This window comes from Phasianus colchicus, chromosome 2 (assembly GCF_987193195.1).
Source record: "Phasianus colchicus chromosome 2, bPhaCol1.hap1.1, whole genome shotgun sequence".
Lineage (NCBI taxonomy): Eukaryota > Metazoa > Chordata > Aves > Galliformes > Phasianidae > Phasianus > Phasianus colchicus.
Genome location: NC_143437.1, coordinates 81,686,035 through 81,707,320, shown reverse-complemented (window position 1 = coordinate 81,707,320; position 21,286 = coordinate 81,686,035). Strand labels below are relative to the sequence as shown.

General features: G+C 35.4%; 1 protein-coding gene across 22 annotated transcripts in view; it reads left to right on the top strand.

Annotated features, from left to right (window-relative positions):
* The window catches only part of RIMS1 (regulating synaptic membrane exocytosis 1), a 291,302-nt gene that overhangs the window by 235,433 nt on the left and 34,583 nt on the right, over window positions 1-21,286 (top strand). For 17 of the 22 annotated variants that reach the window (XM_090136176.1, XM_090136155.1, XM_090136167.1 and 14 more), the window contains one exon: window positions 16,480-16,712. The exons of the other annotated variants lie outside the window; for them this stretch is intronic. In XM_090136176.1, the coding sequence (XP_089992302.1) occupies window positions 16,480-16,712 (233 nt within the window). The remainder of the gene's footprint in view (window positions 1-16,479; window positions 16,713-21,286) is intronic. 22 annotated transcript variants of the gene reach the window in all.

The window sequence follows — 21,286 nt, the reverse complement described above, 5'->3', positions numbered from 1 at the left end:
ACAGTTGGGAGTGTGAAAGCTGGGGGCAGCTTTGGCTGCAGTGACCATGGAAATTTAAAATTCGCAATCCTAAGAGAATAGAAGTGAAAAAGCAGCATCCCAACCCAACTTTGGCCTTGGCCTATTCTGGACTGTGCTTGGCAAAATTCCATGTAATACACTGTAAGAGGGATCTGGGAAGACAAGCTGATTTTTCAGTGATCACCTCCTTCAAGCACAAGAGTGTTTCATCCCTATATACAGGAATTCAAAGTAAGCTGTTAGAAAGTGGAAACAGAATACAGAGGCACTATATATGTATAAAGGAACAAGATCAAAGAAGCTGAAGTCCCTCTGGAGTTGAAGCTAAAAGGGGTTAAGGATACACAACAAGAAGTGCACTGGCAGTAAAAGGAATGACAGAAAATGTGGACCAGCTACTGAATGACAGAAGCTCGCTGATAATAAAGGACACAAAAAGACCCAAGTACACTTCCTTGGCCTCAGTTTCTGTGATTTGTAAGATTTGCCTTGAGGGTTTCAAGGTCCTTAGAGCAGAAGGAAAGTCTGGATCCACGACTCAGCAGAGGATGATTGAGTCAGGGAACATATAAACAAACAGTCTTATGCAAATCTTTCAGACGTGACGGAGTGTACCCATGACTAATAAACGATCTGTTGCTGACCAGCATCATTGCAAAACTACTTGGTAATCTCTGGAAAGGCACAGGGAGTTTTCTTGAAGACCGGAAGAAAGAAATTCTCACTCCCATCTACAAAGGGGATCTGGGAAATTACAAGCCTGTCAGTCTTATTTCAACTCCTGGGAGAGTGATGGAGCCAATAATCCTGGAAACAATTTCTGTGATTCTAGATGTACAAGACGAGGGTGATTGTGAATAGTCAGCAGGAATTTATGAAGGAAAAAGTGTGCCTGACCATCCTTGACTGTCTTCTTTCACGAATTAACTTGCTTGGTGGATGAGAGAGGAGAATGAGTTATTCTTAGGCTTATCTTTATTATTTTCTTAGACAGAAGTGCAGCCTGGGCACATGGACAGGGAAGCATATTGAAAACTGGCTGAATGCCAGATTCAGAGGGTTGTGATATTTTACATGAAGTCCAGCTGGAGGCAAGTCATTGGTGGTGTACTTTTGGGGTCAGTACTGCAGTAATACTGCTTGACATCTTTATTAATGACCTGGATGACTGGAAAAAGTGCACACTCAGCAGCAGTTTTGCAAACTGTTGGAAACTGAGAAGTTTAGTTGAAAGACTAGATGAGTATGCCACTATTCAGAGGAACATTCACATAATGGAGGAATTGGTCAATAGGAATCCCATAAAGTTCAACAAGGGCAACGCAGAATCCTGCATTTAGAGAGGGATTATCCCAGTGCACACTGAGAACCGATGGCTAGGAGTTTTGCAGGAAAGGCTTTGTCCTTGTTGACACTTAAGTTGGACCTGAACCAGCAAAACTCACTTCCAACAAGTTCTTCCTATGTTATATCTTTTTTATATCAAGTTCTAAGGTTGACCGCAATACTTTGTGTTAAGTGAGTACACTGAAAACACACAAACTCTGGCTCATTGTGGCTACCTGATAAAAAAATAATCAACCACTCTGAGCTGATAAACATACTGCTGAGCAGTCCTGTGGCTTATCTTTAACGAATACCTGAACAGATTGGACTTAAACAGATCTGCAGGAATGTTGTATCATTAAGCCTTAGCTTTATTAGGTGACACATCTGGAAGTTTTTGGTTGTAATTCAGTCCTACTTTGTTATATGTGCTATCTGTAAGCCAGTTCTTCCTACATCTGTTATCTTTTACATGTGAAAATACAGGACTGCAGCTACCCTTCAGTGTCATTTAATGTAGCCTGTGCCATCATAAAGACTTGTATGTGCTTAATACATTATCAGGGTCCATCTTTAGCTTTACTGATTGCTTTTGCTCTCACCCACATCTGTTACAAGGTTTTTCTAGGTCTTATTTCTTTGATGACCTCAAAATTTATTTTCATGACAGAGTAAGTTAATTTATAGAATATTTAAACATGTCTGTACTGGCATTCAAGCTTGCAGCTGTTTTTTATTTAGTAACATTTGCACACGAAGATGCCTCTTTTTGTTCAGAATTTCACTACACACTGCTTATTCTGCTGTTCTCTTGCAAAAAATGCTTGAAGTCTTTAGCGTAGAGCTAGATAAAATAACTGGGCATTCACCATCTCACTGAGAACAGCCAGCAGTGAAATGTAGCCATTGTACACTTCCTAGATCGGAAACAGATTTTTCCCCATTGGATTTCCATCCACCTACATAGTAAATCAGAGCTAGTTTAGCCTTTTAGGGTGATGAGGGAGAACAGAGTAGAGAAAGTATGAAGTTTCTTCTGATCTCCTCTCAGCTTTCACAGTAGTGCTGTCTGTTGCTGTCATAAACATATTTGATTTGACCTGTGCAATAAGTTTAGTTCTTTCCCCATCCTCTGTTTTTACTGTATCCATCCTTGTCAGCTCAGTAATTCACATGATCTGTAGCAGTACAGCTCCACATAGTCAGCTAAGTTTAACTTCATGTCATGACAGTCAAGGAAAACATGCTGCACCAAAAGCTTTTAATGCATTTCGGCTAATGAGAATATGTTCTGTGTTGAAATAGACTGATTCATTTAATGTTAATTACAGAAGTAATTAAAATCCATATATTGAATTTCTGCTGCAATGTACAGGATGTATTAAGATTCTTCACTCATAAATTAAAAAATGAAACGTAAAATTAATTATTATTATAGATTTTACAGAAAGAACCAGCAGAAGCAACAGCAGAAGAACACTGTGTATATTCATTAATAAAAGCTAATCACCCAGGAAATAGAAATAACAGGTTATTCCAAACTATCTTTGGATGGACTATTCACTTTGCCACACTTATGATCTGAACTTTCACTATCCTCAGATTCTGATAAAGTGCTGAGTGTTACAGATTTCTTTTGTACCTTGCTTATGTTTGGTTCCATGCTCCTTTTACAAACCTGTACCAGGGCAAGCTCATGTTTATATTAATTAAAAAGAATTGAGCTGTATCAATTTTTCAGTGAAATATTCAATGTAGTTTAGCATGAAAGGGATCAGAGTTTGGGTTTACCAGGCAAGATAAGCTGTTCCTGTTTTTTCCTACCTCTTGTTACCATTGTTTTGTATAAAATTTTCATACAGTATGCTACCCCTCCTTTGTAGAAGAGAAATACAAGATATTAGAACTGTGCTGCATTCTCCACAGTCACTTGTATATTTATAATGAAGTAATACATTTATTTTGCAGTTTATTGTACAAGTAACAGATCAGTGATAAGAAATAAGTGACCCTTCTAATTTGAATAAAGAAATCATACTTGTAGTTATTAAAGTGCTGAATCAACTTCAAAGTGTTATGCTACTAGATTAACTTTTAGGTTTTGAGTTTGGTTTGGTAAGCTGTAACTGAAGCCATGAGAAATTTATAAGTGTGTAGAGTATCTTTAGTTTCGTAAGAACTAATTATCTATTTTCTAGCTTCAACGTTTAGCAACTATTTTTTATTATACTATTGTCTGTTATGTTATAGTACTCATGTTAGATAGATGGCTTCCAGAGAACAAATTTTTTTTACCTCTCTAATAGTATACTGGAACTGAATTCTCTGGAGCAGGAAAAATAGTTACTTGTTTCTTTTGCTGACCTCTCTTCAAATCTGTGTTCTGCTAGTAAGGACAAAGTATAGAATTCCTCATTGCCTATTGAAAAAAAAAACTACTGAATTACTTTCTCTTTATAGAAACTTCTATGGCCCATTATTTCCGGTTAGTCTGAGCGGGGGGGTAGGAAAGGGGGAGTAGTGATTTGTCTAAATGGAAGAGAAAATTATCTTAAAGTGCTTCACCTTCGAGAAGAATCTATTGCTGATCTTTGTTCTTCTTTGGAAACTTTAAGTGTGTCTTTTCATCATTTTTGCCATGCCTTCAAAATAAGATAATGCTTATAATATGAGAGAGACTTCACAGTAATTTGATTAATCTCTACTACTCAAGTAACTTTCATAGAAATCCAGGAATGTGTTCTGTGTGTGACCCAGAGATGTCAGGTTGATGTTTGAACTAAGATGGGTATTTTGAGGGTTGGAATTTTCAGAGAATTGAGCGTTTGAAAAGTGTCATGTTATCAGCAGGATTAGCTGTTTGGTGGGAGATAAGAAAATAAATGAGGAAGAAAATGCATAGCCTGTACTGTGACATGTGAGTTGCTGGAAGGAGGGCAGTTCAAGCACATGGCAGGTGTTTTGCTGAGTCATGATATTAAACCCTTCTTCATATGTTTTATTCTGACTTGCAGGAGTTTTGTGTAGTGTTGAGCACTTGCATTGGTTGTCAAGCATTTCCATTCCCATTAGCTTCAAGAATTAGATTGGTTTATCATTCGTATTAGAACTAATTTATTTGGCAATTTTAGCTTTTCTAAAGCATGACTATGAAGATGGTGAAGGGCCTGGAGCCTCTCCCCTATGAAGAAAGGCTGAGTGAACTGGGTCTGTTCAGCCCTGAGAAAAGAAGACTCAGAGGGGACCTGATCCAGGTCTATAAATATCTACGGTGTGGGGGGCAGAGTGGCGAGGCCAGACTCTTCTCTACAGTGTGTGGAGACAGGACAAGGGGAAATGGCCAGAAACTGCAGCTCAGGAAGTTCCGCACCAATGTGTGCAAGAACTTCTTTACGGTGAGGTGACGGAGCACTGGAACAGGCTGCCCAGGGAGGTTGTGGAGTCTCCTTCTCTGGAGATATTCAAGACCCGCCTGGACGCCTACCTGTGTGACCTGGTGTAGGGAACCTGCTTTGGCAGGGGGGTTGGACTCGGTGATCTCTGGAGGTCCCTTCCAACCCCTGTGATTCTGTAATTCTGTGACTAAAACAATAATTGAATTCCAGTCTGGTATAAAAAAGACTGTTATAAATATCGTAAGACAACTGCTATATTTATGACTCCAGTTATATTCCCAGTAATTTGCCTGTGTATGACTGTTTCTCTGTAGTCAAGGTTTCTACCATAAACAAGACATTCAGGGTCACCAAATAGAGGCTCACTTTTTAAATAATGCAATAAGCAACGTTTATTGTGCAGTTACTTCAGTGGTTTCTAGTTTAAATACTGAGTGAGATTAATTAGTTGATATTACTATGGAAAACTTCCTCTCTCCCACAGCTGCTGTGGCATCCCAAAGCGTCTGTAATGTAGCCAGTGCTGCTGGCAGACTGAAGACTTTCCAAGGGTCTTACTGTTAAAAATAAACAATGGAAGCCCATATTAGATTCATAGCCTGCTCTGTTTCCAGGAGATTCCTTTCATCTTGGAATTTTCCATTACAAAGTCTTTATTTAAAAATAAGTTGTTTAAATTAACATTTTTACTATGTGGCTGGTGTTAGCATTTGTTCAATCCAAAGATCCTCTTAATATTAGTGATGCAGAGGATGTCATGTAGGACAGAATCATAAGAATCAGTATGTTTCAAAGCACGGGATGCTTTAAAATCAGCAACAAAACATATCCACTCCATAGTGGCTATTGAAACTTCTACTGCTAGAAAAAAAATGAAGGAAAATGAATGCCATAAACTGGGTACTAAATTCAGTAAATTTTTTGATTCAGGCTTTCCACATTTAGTGTGCTCGTTTTTACTGTATGTTACATACTGTCATGCATATATATGTGTCCCTGATAAATGTCTGTTAGTGCTGTGCTCATGAAAGACATGTAAGTGTCAACATGGAGAGTTGATAAAAAATAAATTAACTTAATTCCACCTTAATAGTCCTCATAGTGAAAAGACTGCATGCAAGAAGTTTTGAAACTACTTTGTTAATGGAGCATCACATCCTAATACCCACACCGTAGCCATCTGCCTCATCCACTGTGCCTCCATGATTTTCCCTTACCTAGAGTGTCCAGCTGGCAGACCAAAGAGAATGCATAAGTACTGAGATCATAAAGCAGCTTTCTTCAGCAGGGGACCTTATTTAAGACATCTCTTTCTAGTTGTCAGAACTCAGAAAACTTGTAAAACCTTGGTGTACAATTCATGGTGTATCAATTCTGATTAAAATTCTCCACCATGAGTTAGTGGATAGACTGACAGAAGCTGTAAAAATTGTAAAATGAACACAGGAAACAAAGGTAGAAGCTCAGAATAATATGTGAATTAATTAAGTTCACTTTTTTTTTTTTTTTTTTTTTTTCCTGAATTGGAAGTTTGTAAGTCAAAACAATAATTTAACTTTCAGATGCTGCTGTGATAAACAGCACTTGAAACTCCTGTACTCAAGATAATGATGCATTTTACAAGCATTAATACATTTTTTACAATTTTTTAGAACATTTTGCTCTGGAAAATATTAACATGAGGGTAACGTTGTAACTGTGTTTAAAAGGTACATCAGTTATGTTTTTATTTAAAGCTAGGATCTGACTGTTTTCTGTGCCTAAGAAACAATTATTTGAGTATTTTTATTCAGCTTCCCCTGGGGGGTAGGGGGTGACTGATACTTGTCAATATAAGTAGACCCTTTAAACAACTGATCTGCTCTAAGTTTTTACACAGAATGAAACTTCAAGCTAATGGAAAACTTGGCAGTCTTCAACATAACTGTTGAGTAGCAGTGATATAACTGCTACTTTAACAAAGTGCAACTATTTAAAATTGAAAAATACAGTTGTAAGATGGAAGAATCCAAGCAAAGTTGTGTTGAAAGATGAACACAGTTTCAATGAAGTGCAAAATGCAACTTTGGAATTAAAAATTCCTCATGTCATAAGTCCAAAAACCCTGCATTTTTAACAAAGTTTGTCTGGCTAAGCAATTCAGTGCACAAACTGATAATAACCTGAAGTGGAAGAATAGCCATCAAAATTGATTTGAAGAACTGTCGTTCTTATTTCTTGAGTTTATGGCTCTTCATTCTTCAGTTTGTAATATATTAAAATAAGATATATTTCTGAATTGATGGGCATGTTTTAATAAAAATATTTTAATAAAAAAAGAAAATAACTGAAAAATAGCAGAATTCTAGCTTGCATATATAAATAAAATATTGTCAATTTTATTGCTTAGCTATGAATGTTCTTCATGACATAAATCAGTAAAATCAAATTTGTTTAATATAAAGTATGATTACCAAAGAAAACATTCACGCAGCATACAAAACAAATATGAATAATGCAAAGCTAAATGCTGAAAGATAGGAAATGATGTGACTGAGCCTGGCTGTGTTTATCTATTGTTGTTTTTTGGTTCGTTTGTTTCTTTTCATGTGTGTAGGCATATTCATTGAATTACTCTTACATCCCTCTCTGCAGAAATTTCCTTCATCAGCACATGATATGTGCCTATCCCAGGGATAAATGTTGACTGTGCATGTTGTCAATCCTTTTAAAAACCTTTTTTTTTTACTGCTGTATTAATTATTGCACTTCTCAGTGTCATTAAAGAGGAACAAAAAATTTGAGTTTTATTGTAGTTAATTATTTTTGATTCTTAAATGATCCCTTCTGGGGCAGACATACTGGTTTAACTCTTGTCTCAACTCTTGCTTTTATTGGGAAGATAGAGAACAGTATCCTCCAAATGGTTAATGTGGAGGCATGACATATTAAAACAGTTAAGCTAAGCTGCTTAAAAATATAATTATGTATCCTTTTTACCCCAAAACAGCATATTGCAGATGGAAATGTCTGGTTCTGAGGACGTTTCTGTATAAGACCAAGGTGAAGCCAGAGTAATTAATGTCCTGAGTATGTATTATCTAAATACATTTTTTTTTTTTTAAATCTGTTATTATAAACTGCTTTTTGCCTCTGTCAGAGAGGGAGGGAGATGGAGTTTTCAATCCCTTCAGAACATCTGTACAAGAAATATCTAATATGAAGCACCGCTTGTGCATTTTTATTGTCTTCCTGTACTTCGCCTTTCAAAGAAACTGTCATCTTACTAGCAGTTTAATGATTTGAAAAAAGTGTGAAAAATAGTTTTAATTACTTTTTCATTTCATTATTGCAGTTGATTAAGATAAAATATAAGCTGGTATTGTAGGAACATTGTCCTGAAACATTTTTAACGGGCAGTTCATGTTATTCGTAGAATGAAGAAATCTGGAAAAATAGTTTTTGCTAGGGTTCAGACTTCAAAGTAGCTCTCACCTGCTTTATTTTCTTTTATATAGCTTTACTGTATTTTGTTATTCTTGTCGTTCTACTGTTGCATTTAGCTTTTTAGATTTCCCCCTCCATTCTAGGTTCAAGGAGTCTATGATACTATGATTCTCTATTTTGTGTCTATTCCCTGTTGCTATCTACTTCAGTAAAAGACTAGTAAGTGATTTATATCTGGGATTCAGCCTTTTTACTCAGAAAGGTCACAGGTACTTCAGGAACTTTAGTGGGAGTTACAAAGTACAGTGTGTTGTAACAGGGAGAATAACATGCTGAATGTCATACAAAGAAAGAAAAACTGATGAATTCAGTCTTCTTGCCACTGAAGGAAGTTTTTTTAGTGGTGAGCATAAAAAATCCCTACCTTTTTTATTATCACATTACCTAATTTCTTGATACAAATTTAACATTTATGTGCTTCCTGTATTTGGTACCCTTGAATTTAGTATATACATTTCTGTTAGCAGTCAAGTTTGAGACAGCTGAGCTGTTTGCCCTTTGATTCCATTAGCCTATCCACAACAGCAGTAATAGCCATCCTTAACCCTGAGCAAATGCTGACTTCTTTTGTATTGGTTTCATTTTATGATTTGTAGTATTTGCTGGCTTCAGGCTGATAATGCCATGGCTCTTCACACAGACAGACACACAGATTCCTGCATGCAGAGACAACTTCTGTGCTTGTTTCAGAGAATATAATTTAGTTGCTGAAATGTTCTTAGCGAACCCATTCAGATCCTCTGGTATTCAGAGTTACTTTTGTAACTATTATTCTTCCATTCCATGGAGAAATGCTGGTATTACAAGTTTAAAAAATACAAATCCTTCAGAGCTGTGAAACTTGCAGTTCACTGGTCAGTGTGTTACTTGAGCATTTCCACAATGCAGATTCAGATATTATATTCCAACATGGAAATTTCCTGATATACCAAAGTAGGGTGTGAATCTGTTAAGCTCCCAAAGACTTCCGTAATGAAGTTTTCCTTACCCTTACCACAGTGTGAGTTACACACTGAGCACAATGGAGCTGAGACCTCATAATTTCAGAGGAAATATTTATGATGCTGAGAAGCAGGAATATTGTCAAGAACAGATATAATTTACAAGTGACAATTTCAGCTATTGTTAATACACCATTAGGACCCTAATGTAGAGATTTTACAGCAGAACAAAGTTATTTGTGACTCTAATACATATTTTATGGATATAATATACGATCAATATGCAAGTTCGATTAATATGTAGTTGCAGTTGGTACAGACTGTAGAAAATGATTATTTCATTGAATCAACTAACTTTGTAAAAATGTCTCAAGTTTCTTGAGAGAATTTGAATAGGGATATGTGTTTGTCCCTTGGTTTGTAAAGCACCACATATGATTTATGGAATACCATAAATTGCATAGTAATTAATCTTACAGTAACATCATTTATCATAGGTAAATATGACAATATATTCTAAGACTGACAGAGCAATTTGTGGATAGGTAATTTTGAGTTTGGATTTATTAATTATATATCATGTAATACTAATAACAAGATGTAGATTATTTTTAGAAATGTAATGTTCCTCATTATTAAAGGATTGCTCATCTTCCATTTGGTCCACAACTATTACATGTTTAGGAGGTTATTAGTATTCATGAGTTACCTCATTGCAGAAGGATGCTTCAGGGGCTATGAATTCGTACATGATTCTGCATTCAGTAGAATAGAAAAGAAATTCACTAGCCTTGTAGTTGTGAAGGCCAGGGATTCAATCTAAAGATTCAAGTTACTGCAATTGTGTGGGAGACACTTACATTTCGATATCATCAGTACTGCAGGAAATACAGAGGATTATTTATTTATTCATGGGTTGCATTATTGGAAAAATGGATGAGGTAAAAAAATGAGTTCTCAAGAAAATAAACACCTAAGAAGTATTTTTATTTTGTAAGCCATCAATGAGCCTAAGATAATGAAGAAAATACTGTAATTTTAGCAATGGCTAACCACTTAAGTTTTTTTCCCTGGAAGGATGCACTTCAGTTTTTTATGTAGGTGAGTTTACGGGCAAAGTTTGCTCTCACTTCCTGTTTCTCAATATTTTTGTTTTTCATGTGATATGTACCATTGGCAGATACTTTATGTTGTTGCTGGCTAATACTGAGTGTGTCTCTTTAATAATTTTCTCAATCAAAATAATTTTTGCTGTCTATTTTCCTGCATTAGATATCTGTATGTAGAAAGATATGTAGTGATACAATACATGCAACTGGCTTTAAGTTTTATATATTTATGTGCTGTAGCTTAATATAAGCAAATGTCCTTTCACTATGTTCATTTTATAGAACTTACTTAACAGTTAAATCTTCTGTCAGCTTGTAATTCAAACTACTCTTTGAATGAGTTATTTATCTTAGAGATTCATTCTTCATCCTAACAGACATGAGCGAAGTACAACTTTCAGATATCAGCAGCAAGCAAACTGAAAATACTGCTGCCTTTAACAGCTGTGATCGCTGACGTTTTTCACCCTGTGTAGGACAGGTAGCACTTGAAAGGCGATCTGTCTCAACTGAGAGTGTTGTGGCAGAAAAACATGAGCATTTTGTGCTTTGTAGAGCCCAACCTGCGCGGGCGACCCGGCGGACCCCGCGCGTGGTGCTGAAGGACAGCTCCGGGCACCCGGGGTACGGCCGCGCTCCTCCACTGAGGGCGGGGCGAGGGTCGCTTCACTGTGATGCTTCAGTTAAAAAATGGTAGTAATGCGACTCTTTCTTTTTCATGTTCAATACCTGTGTTTGTTTGCAAATTAAACCATATTTTGCTGATTTTGTTAAAATTACCTATTATGGCAGGAAAGAAATATAATTCTCCTATCGTGTCCCCTGTATAGAAATAATTTCCATATCTGTAGAACGAAACATAAGCAAACGACTCAAAAGGAATACCAATAAGAACTTTGGAACAAACTTAAAATACTTCCATTGAAATACAGCTACTATTTAGTTGTTTCATTCATCTTAACATATCATGCATGGCACTGAAGTAATAACCAACAGCAAGAGAGAGAAAACTGAATTTTATGCTATGTAAAAAAAAAAGAGAGAGAGAGAGAGCTGTAGGAGAACAAAATATATTTGGACTATCCTGAAGTTAAATTATGAATACATGTTATTCTAGTACTTTTGAAAGAGTTCCAAATGTAAAATAGATGCACAGACGCAACCTCGATAACTAGTGTAACAGTGTAACATAAATGATGTTGCCATGCCAGTGATTAGAAATAGGATAATTATTTTGCTTACTTTATTTAAATAATTGCTAAAACTGGTAAAATAAAAATGTGGGTGAAAGATTAATATTGTACTCTTAGTTACCCTCCTATAGAGATTTATATTCATTTACTTATCTGTTATGTTGTAACTAGATTTAAATTGACAATATAACTTAATAATTTACCAATTTTAGCCTGCACAAGACATCTGCATTTGAATGAATCTGTCAATATTCCCAGAAAGACAAGTGAAGAAAAAGAAAAAAATAGGTATTTTATTGGAAGGGTTAAGTGCAAAAGATTATCTGTAAATTCTTGCGGGTCTTCTGCTTCTCTATGCTTTATAAATTGGACCCTGAGCATAGTGATTAAAGTAACGGATGTGATTAAAGATGAGCTAGGAGCTATGCCTCCAAGTAATAGCCAGTAATGGAATGGAAAAATATTGTTTTCTAAAGGTATTCAATTAGACAGTATAAGAAGGCTGAATATTAAATGCCTGTTCTTTTGATAGCATTCCAATTAATGTCAAGTAATAAATTAGCCCAGGGATTAGGTGAATGGGAAGGAGGGTTAATCATTTTCACTGTTTGCTCAGTTACAATGACTAGAATACTGAACAATTTGGGATTCTGGTCCTATCCAGTTAAATCTGTTTCTAGTAAACTAGAGACTTCTTTTTTATTTTTTATTTATTTTCCCTAGAAGTACACCAGCAAATATTTCTTAGGAAAGTGAAAATTGGTATTTTATGGTAAAAACAAACACAAGTATCTGAATTCCAAACACTTCACTCTTCTTAAGGTAAATCCTTTAGTTCCTCTATCTGTCCCGAACAATGAAAATTGAAATGTATACATCTTTGAAAAAGTGATTTATCTGTTAGTCAGAAAGTATTCTTAGCCCTTGAGTTAGAAAACTATTAGATCAAAAATTGGATTTTCTTTAAATTATACTACCAACTTCTATTTCTCAGTTGATGGACATCACTGTCCCCTAAACTCTTATCAGTAACTAATGTGAGATTAGAGCATTGCAGTTTGATTATTAAATATTTTTGAAATGTGCAAATGGCATGATAATATGATGGGATTAGTGTTTACTATATCCATAAATACTTGAAATTAGCACAGCAAAGTAAATAGTATGATAAACAATTATTTCTTTGTGGGGGAGGTTCTGTAATTCATTCATTTTTATTGTAAATTATACATTCTATAAAACAGTATTTCAATATACATGGATAGTGTTAAATGTCAACAGATGCTCCCAACGGAAGTATTTTCAATTTCTTCCCTCTCTCCTACTGAAATATTGCCAAGTTAAATCAGTGACAAAAGACTCCATGGCCCAAAATGGGAAAAAAATGCTACATTCAGCTTTGAATAGAAGATATCATCAGCATCACAGAAGTAGTCATTAAAATCCAATGTGGAAAGGAATTATCCATGCCTAGTCAACGTATGGTCTAAGCTGCTAGCTTAGATAATGTGTAAGCATGAGTTTATTGCATTCTGTGAACAACAACAAAAACATCACAATTTAGTGTACTTTACAACTTTAAGAGACAGCACTGTATTCAGTAAGCATCTGTACTGTATTAGGGGCCTCGTTATTTAATATAAATTCAAGAAAAGGGTATTTATGTTCCTCAAGAAAATTGGTCTCTAATAGCTTGACTTCATGACAGAAAAAGTTTCATGTTGTCATGGTATCTGTTTGGGACTTTCTGGGTTTCTTTCTGTAATAAACCCATCTTGCTTGATAACTTTCCACTTACTGTCCAGTTTGAGGAGAGCTAGACATCACCAGGATCTCAGGTTTCTAGGATTTTTTCAGAAACCAACTTGAGAGGGAAAAGAAACACAGTTAGCACGCAGTGAAAGACAGACCAAGTACAGTTATCTACTGATTAGCCATGCATCCTTCACATAATTCAATGCCTGTTGCTAGTCTCTCCAGACAGTGTTAAAGAAAAATGAAGGAAAGAAAGCCATGGCTGGTAGGGACCTGGAAATACTTTGTGAGAGAAAGGGTTATAGGAGGTTTTGAAGAAAATGGGATTAGTGTGTTGTTGTGATAAGAAAATTAACAAGACCACAACAAAAAGACTAAGCCTGATTACTATTATTCCTGACTCTGTAGAAACAAATTGTTTATTACTATCTTGACTGATAGGATGTGTACTTTGGGAATATGTGCTTCTATGGAAACAAATGTGATTGGCAGATATTCATTGCTTATGAATTTACACTGCTTGAGATTAAAGATACTCTATAGCTTTGGAACTGTAAAAAAGTTCTTCTTGTGGTGGCTCCAGGAAGGTCATTTAATTCATGTTTCTTGAGTGTGCATTTGATGGAGTGTTATTTTAGTGAAGTGTAACCAACTAGATTGAGAGCTGTCTGTTCTAGAGCTGAGAAAACAATCAACAGTGTTAATGTTTTTCAGATGTGTGATGTAGAACAGACATGTCTAACCCAAAACTTTTAATGTTTTTGTTGCCCTCTTTTTTATGTTTTAATGAAAAATATATTTTTTTAAATGTTTTGTTACTTATATACATTAACTATATATTTTATATTTGGCCCAAGACAATTCCTTTTCACTCAACATGGCCCAGGCAAGCCAAAAGGCTGTGGACTCTTTTATTTATACTGTAAATTTCACAAATGTTTGATGACAATAGATAGTTATATATTCAAATGAAATAGACAAAAGATTCATGAGAGATGTACCTCTTCAGGAAACTAAGTTACATCATGAGGAGCTTGTAGGGCAGTAGTTAAGTGTTTGATCCGTGTCTCACCAATTCTTATATTTTTAGTACCATCTAGTAATGGAAGATAACAGTATTTAAGTCTCTAGATTTTACAATGTACTGTGCCCCTAGAATGCTGTTTTCAAACAGTATCAGAAATGCTTCTGATTGAAGCACTTCTAAGAACTCTTATGGGTCCAAATCTAGTGTATTTGCAGTGTGCTTGTTTTCAAGTGGTTAGTCTGGCCAGTAGGATTTAAGTCTAATGTAAGTCTAAGTAATTCTACTATTTGGACTATGTTGAAAATTGTGGGTAATTTCTAAAGTATTTTAGAAAATCTCTCTTTAAAGCAAGAAGTTTAGTACTTTGCAAAAGAATTGTGTGAGTGGTTTGAACTACTGATTAAGCAGGACTCGTGAGAAAATTTTGCAGTCAAGATATTAAAGACTTTGATGATGTTACTGTCATTTGCGTATCATCATGTGAGTCCTGTAACTCTTAACCAGCTTTCAGGAATAAATCTATTTTTTATTTTGAAAAATTAAAATATTTTAGTGTGTTTTTTACTTGATTTTACATTAAAGTGAAAAGACATGGTATAGATCCTTTCCCTTGATACTTGCATATTTGTGGAAGATAGTATTTTTGTGGTGTTTTTTTTTCTGAAAGACTGAACAGCACAGTTACAATTCTGCCTACAGAGAACAGATATGTGTATGGGGAGGAGGAGCGGGGGGATATCTGCAGTATAATAAAAGAGAATTTTATGTAACAATTTCTAAATACGTATTCTTCCATTTTTGCTATACAAAACTAAAAGTCATTCATTAAAGTTGCAATGGAATGGGAGAGAAGAAGAGAGAATGTATGTTAAACTCTGTGTGCCTTATGTGGTCCACTAAAATGTGTTGAGTACTGCAGAGCAACATAGCACATTGTTCTATGCAAAGGCTCTAGTTGTTTTTCTAAATCAGAAATCAACCAGGGCAGATCCCAAGTCTTCAGAAGGGACTGATTGATGCTTTAGCAGGGTCCAGATCTACCAAATCACAGGATGTCAGCTCCTTTCATGCAGAAGCCTTCATTTCTGGCAAGACTTTCTGCTTGTCTGGAACATGTTCTGAGATAATGAACCCTTCTATTCCTTTGTTTTTTAAGGTGATGGAGGGTCAGGGCCATTACTTCTGTTGGAAAGATAACCCACTGGGCGGGACAGCAAAACAAAAGAAGGAAATTCAACATTTGAATTCAAAATACAGAATTACGAAAGCAGACCCTATAGCCAGTATGTTGCAGTAGGTCTACTAATCAGCAATACAAGTTCAAGGAATATTCCACATACTGGACTGATTTAACAACTACGACTGAATGAAGTCAGGCTGCAGCTCCCACTTCCATGTCCCTGCAGAGTGATAGCTAATGTAGTACTGTCATGAGAGCTAGGGCATCACCTGGCCATAGCATAGTGTTAGGACTGTGCATTAGTATGTCCATTAGTATGTGCATATTTTAGACTGTTCACCTGAGTGTGCTTCAAAATACTTTATCCAGCTTCTTGTGCAGGACCAGGAAAAAAAAAAATCATAGAAATGCTCAAACGTAATATGATACTTAAAGAAAAGGAAACAAAACTGAATCAGGAATTCTTCTGTCAGTCAATAGAAGTTCTGTTGGGTTATTAGTTCTTTAGCTCACATTTACTTTGCCTTCATACTGCAATTTTTGTGCTTACAATTAAAAAGTGAGAGAGTGTAAACATACAAAATCCTGCATGTTGTATTATCTCTTCTTAAAGCATGAAATTACATGAGATTTTATCTTCACAAAGTCTTAAGCCTTTTGTGCCTATAAGATATGCGTATTAACCAACATATATACTTTTGGCCCATTCATTCTCTTTGGCACTAAAATTGTTGCTCTCTGTATTCTGGGGATATATGCAGGAAGGTTACACATGACTTTTCAGTGTTTCCTGTGTCACTCTGATAAGGTACTGGGAAAGCATTTGTTTCCTTTTTTTTTTTTTTTTTTTTTCTCTTGAAGTTCAAATTGCAATACTGGAAACATATATCCTGAGGAGTACCCAAATTAATCTTATATTTGTGAATCAAAAAAAAAAAGAAAAATTATCTAAACTTACAATTAATTTTTTAATTTAAAAAAAAAGACTTCTGAAAGCACTGCTGCACAAACAAATTAACATGTTTGTTTTTACTTTGTAAATGTAGTACATTTACTCCTAAAATGCAAGGCAGACGGATGGGGACTTCAGGGAGAATCACTAAGAGCACAAGTGTGAGCGGAGAGATGTATAAACTGGAGCACAATGATGGGAGTCAGTCGGACACGGCTGTCGGCATGGTTGGAACAGGTGGGAAGAAAAGGCGTTCCAGTCTTAGTGCCAAAGTGGTTGCCATAGTGTCTCGAAGGAGCAGAAGCACATCTCAACTTAGCCAAACAGGTGAGTAAGACGCATGCTATTTGGAAGCAGGACTCTCACCAGATGTGGTTTACCATTCTTTCATCTGTGGCATTTATGTTCCGTGTATTTGGATATAGTCCACTTAGGAGAGACAATTTTCCAACTGTGAAAAAAATTTCTGATATGTTAATGTTCTTTGATCATTAGGCAACTACAAGAAACCAGATGCAAATGCCTTTTAGCTATGCACTATAACAACTTTCTGTCCTGATCAACAAAAAGTGTTTTCATCTCTTAGAAGCCTTGTTTACAGGTAGGCAAATAAATGCAAAGAGTCATCTGTGGGTATAAGTAGTGCATAATCATTTGACTAGGGCTAACCTTTTATGTATAGAATTTTTTTCTTAGTGGAAGCATTGATTGCAAGTTGAAATTGGGAATTGAAATCTAAGCAAGTGAATATCAATTATGTAAGTTGTATAGCAGGTTGTACCTTTAGTGCCAAAAAATGTGATTTTAAAAGCTGTCTTTGATTTGTTAGTCACGAGTAAATGCAATAATTTCTCTTTAAAAACAACACCGGCAAAATAGGGTCAGTGAATTCAGCTAAATTAGGCTAGAGAATGATGCTTCCTTAGGAACATAAGACTTCCAACTCTTCAGTGCTACTTCAGAGATCTTAAAAGTGTAATTTCTGCATTGCCTGAAGGCAAAAATAGTTCATTCAGAAAGATAAAAAATGGAGAAAAAAACCCAACCAAACAAGCATGTTTTAAAGTCCCTTTCCTTCTCCTATTGAACTCTGATGAAGACTTTTGCTCTTGTCTTCAGTGTGAGCAGGAGCTGACCCTAAGGGTTCTTTCTTACTAAAAGAAAGTGAAGGGGAAAAAAAAAAAAAGAAAAGCTTCAGCCTAGCATTGAATTTAGATTTAAGTATACAGCATCTCACCTCTTCTGTTACATAGTCAGGATAATCTAGACTAAGGTAAGTAGTATCTCTGTTTTTCCTTTTTTTTTTTTTTTTCTTTTATGGACAGATGAGCAGTATAAGTGCTACAAAATGTAAAGCTTAGTCAGCTTCACTGAAAAGATTTCAATATTTTTCTGCAGTACTCATTTAGGAGTTACAAGCCATAAAGCATATAATCATGCCGTTGAACTAAATGATAGCTCTAGCAGGCATATTTGAAGCCCAGAATTTTAATACTGTGTTGCTCAAAAATGCTGTCAGATTATTAGCACTTGAATCTGAGCCTTGAATACAGATAGCTGTACAAAGTAAGCTGTTATTTTAGATGTATCAGAAAAAAATGCATCCTGTTAGATTATAAAAGGAGATGCGGTATTAAGAAAGGATTTAGATTGTCATTTCACTCCCCTTACTGAACAACAAAATATTTTAACTATCCTACAGGGTATTTCTGTAATTTGATCTGGCATTCCTCTCTAGCTCCTAAATTTCTTTGAAACAGAGATTACTAGAGCATATCTTTGCACCATCTTATCCAGTAGACCAGCTCCAGTCAGGAACCAGGGTTGTATGATTAAGGGAGCAGCTAAATTAGGGATGATTTACCTTGCTTGAACTTCTTAATGGGGTTACTAATTAACTTAAAAACTAAACAATGACTTCTGAACACTTTTTAATGTCATTTAATTAAAGCTCAGATGTTCCCATTCTCCACATGTAGTTGCGATAGCTCTTCAAATGCTGGTTGATGTAAATAGAAAGCTTGTAAGGAGTGGGGGCACCTGACATTACAATGAAATGCAAACACCAAATTGTGAACCACAACTATGTGTTATTCTGGATTGTAAAACTGAGTTGAGAATGAAATTCACTTTGCCTTACAGTGGCTTAGGCAAACAGTATTATCTCTGGTATAACACGATCAAATAAAATGTGGTGTGTTTTATTAGTCAGTGGTTTTTTTTGGTTTAATTATGCCAGAAATCAGTGAGAATAATCAATATGTATTTTTGTAAGAATATACACAGGAGACTTAATAGGTTTTCCAAAGAAAATCCATTATTGGAGACTAAATACTTATGCATAAATCTGGGACACACTTTCCTTCCTTGTTAAGGTGTACAGGAGTAGAGGAAGAATCTAAAAATGAGTAATTAAGTATATTGCACCTAACTAAATTCATGTTTCTGCCACAGTAAAAATAAATAAATAAATCTGTTTTGGTGATACAGTATAAACTAGATCTTTAAAAATGGTTGTGTGATAACTCAAACTAACGGATTAGAAGAAAACAAACAAACAAACAAAAGATTGGTATTTATTGAAAATCTGAGTTTCCAAATTTCTGGGGAACATGTATATCCAAATTTCCCTTTTACTATGGTCACCAAACCTAGTAAAATCAACTTCCATCTTGATTTTGCATTTGAAGAAATGGTCAGTAAAAGCTGAAATCCATTTTATTTTATTTTTTGTACATAATTCTTGTTTTTAGCATACTGCGTGGGTTTAATCTTATACAAATGTAGAAGTGTATGTGAAACTGCTACTAGGTAGCATTTATTTCTAAGAGTTAATTTTCTATTCAATGAAAAAAGAGGAGTGCTGGTTTGTGTGTGTGAGCCTGTGCATGCATGTGTGAACCTCTTTGCATTTATGGGGCAGATTTGCTTGCATTTTAGATTCAAAAGGACCAGTAACTAAATTTTTTTTGTACACCTTTATTGGCCACTGCTGTTGGAAAATATTTTTTTCTGAATTTAAGCCTTACAAGGCTGTCAGTGATAGGATTACATTTCATTCTTAAGTAAATCTGCAAATAAAAGTACCTTTCAGTTATGTACCTATCTTTCCAGTTATGTTTAAGATTTTGTAATACTCTTTGTTCATTGAAATAAGGAAATAAGGATTTGTTTGTTGTGTCTACAAACTGGATAGATTTTACAGTTTATAGAAAAATGCTTGTAATCTGCAGGCAGTATTTCTGATGACAAACCAGTTTTTCTTTTAAGTGAAGAAAAAAGAAGGAACCCACACTGAAGACCTGTAAGCATAAAACAGCTCCATTTACGTTTTGTGCAATTTTTTTTTAAATTCAACTTGCATAATTTTCTCATAGTTTCCAGGCCAATTAGTGACTTAGGTTGACATTGTTAATACAGCATTTTGATTTGCTATTCTTTCTTTGTTTTGAAATAGAAACTGCAACCTAATGAGGTAGAAGTTTTACTGCAGAATTTTTACCACAAATAGAGGCTTAATCATGCACTTCTGGGTGGGTGGAAGCAATGATAGAGGCATCACCTGTGAAGAAAAAGAGAAGATCAATTGCTCGTAAACAGAAATATTCCCATCTGTCCCAAATCTCCTAGTATGTGCAGAGGAATACCTTAGAAGGTGAAAAGATCCCTCACTCCCTTTTGCTTTCTAACCTTGTTAACAGGTGGGGGGTTCAGAAAGGTCATCTGCTGTCAGAAGCACACTTTTTCTTGTTCTTCTAAAGTCCGTAAAGTGTTTTGCAAACATTCTGCCACTGTATCTTCACCATCTTGCTACCAGAGATTGGGTAGTATTGCATCTCTGTGACATATTCACTCTGATACAATTGCCTGCTGGGCTAGCAAATTTCTAAGGCGAATGGACAGGTGAGCTGGCTGTGTTTTCATTTTTTTTAATTATGGACTTGAAGGATTTTCATTCTTTAGTTGCCTCCAATGGAGACCAATTTTTCTGTTAAAAGCAATGAGAATAAGAGTTTAAAGGAATTACAAAATAATTTGGAAGTGTTTACTTAATTAAGATGTATGGAACATGATGGCTAGTACAGTAGAAAGACTTAAAATGCCAGCTGTGAGATAAGTATGAACGAAACCACCGATGTTGTGACTGGTAATGGTTTAGAGACATGGTGCTCAACACCACTCGTGTCAGTATTCTATTTTTCCACTGTCATTGTTTGCGAAGCATTAGTGATCATTCATAAGACATAAGTGAGACTTTACCAAGGATACTGTGTATATTTTCCATAACTGCTTTGAAATAGTGGCAGATGAGGAAACTAAGGAGATTGGAAGAATGACGTTCCAGTTTCATGTTTCACTGATAGTGTTTTTTTTTTCTAAATGGAAATACCTTGCCATGTCCATAGTATGAACTGTAATGAAGCATTTCTACCTAAGAACTGGAGTTATTTGCTGTCCATCTTGTTAGAGAAGGTTAACTTCAGCAAACAGAAATAAAGCCATGGGCATCAACTTTTTGGATAGAGTTATAGAGTTTCTTGGTTTTGTTGAGTATCAGTGTATCCTCCAGTGATGCAGAACGTGGCAGTTCAGTGGAGGTATTTTAACAACACTGGGCTGCCCTTAGCAGCTGGACTGGACTGTTAGGAAGCACCACTACACTGTGATAAAAATAAGACTGCCTGGATAACATGAAAATTAGTTAAAAAAAAAAAAAAAAAAAAGGAATCTTCCAAGTTCAGAACTACATAATTTCAGAGTAGATACTGCTAGAAAAAAAATCTGTTTTTAATTTGATAATGCAAGCAGAAATAATATTTTATCCATCCTTCTTGTAGTTTTATGATACAACAGGGGATTTCATACATGTCAGTGTAATAGTTAGTACAGATAAAGCAGAT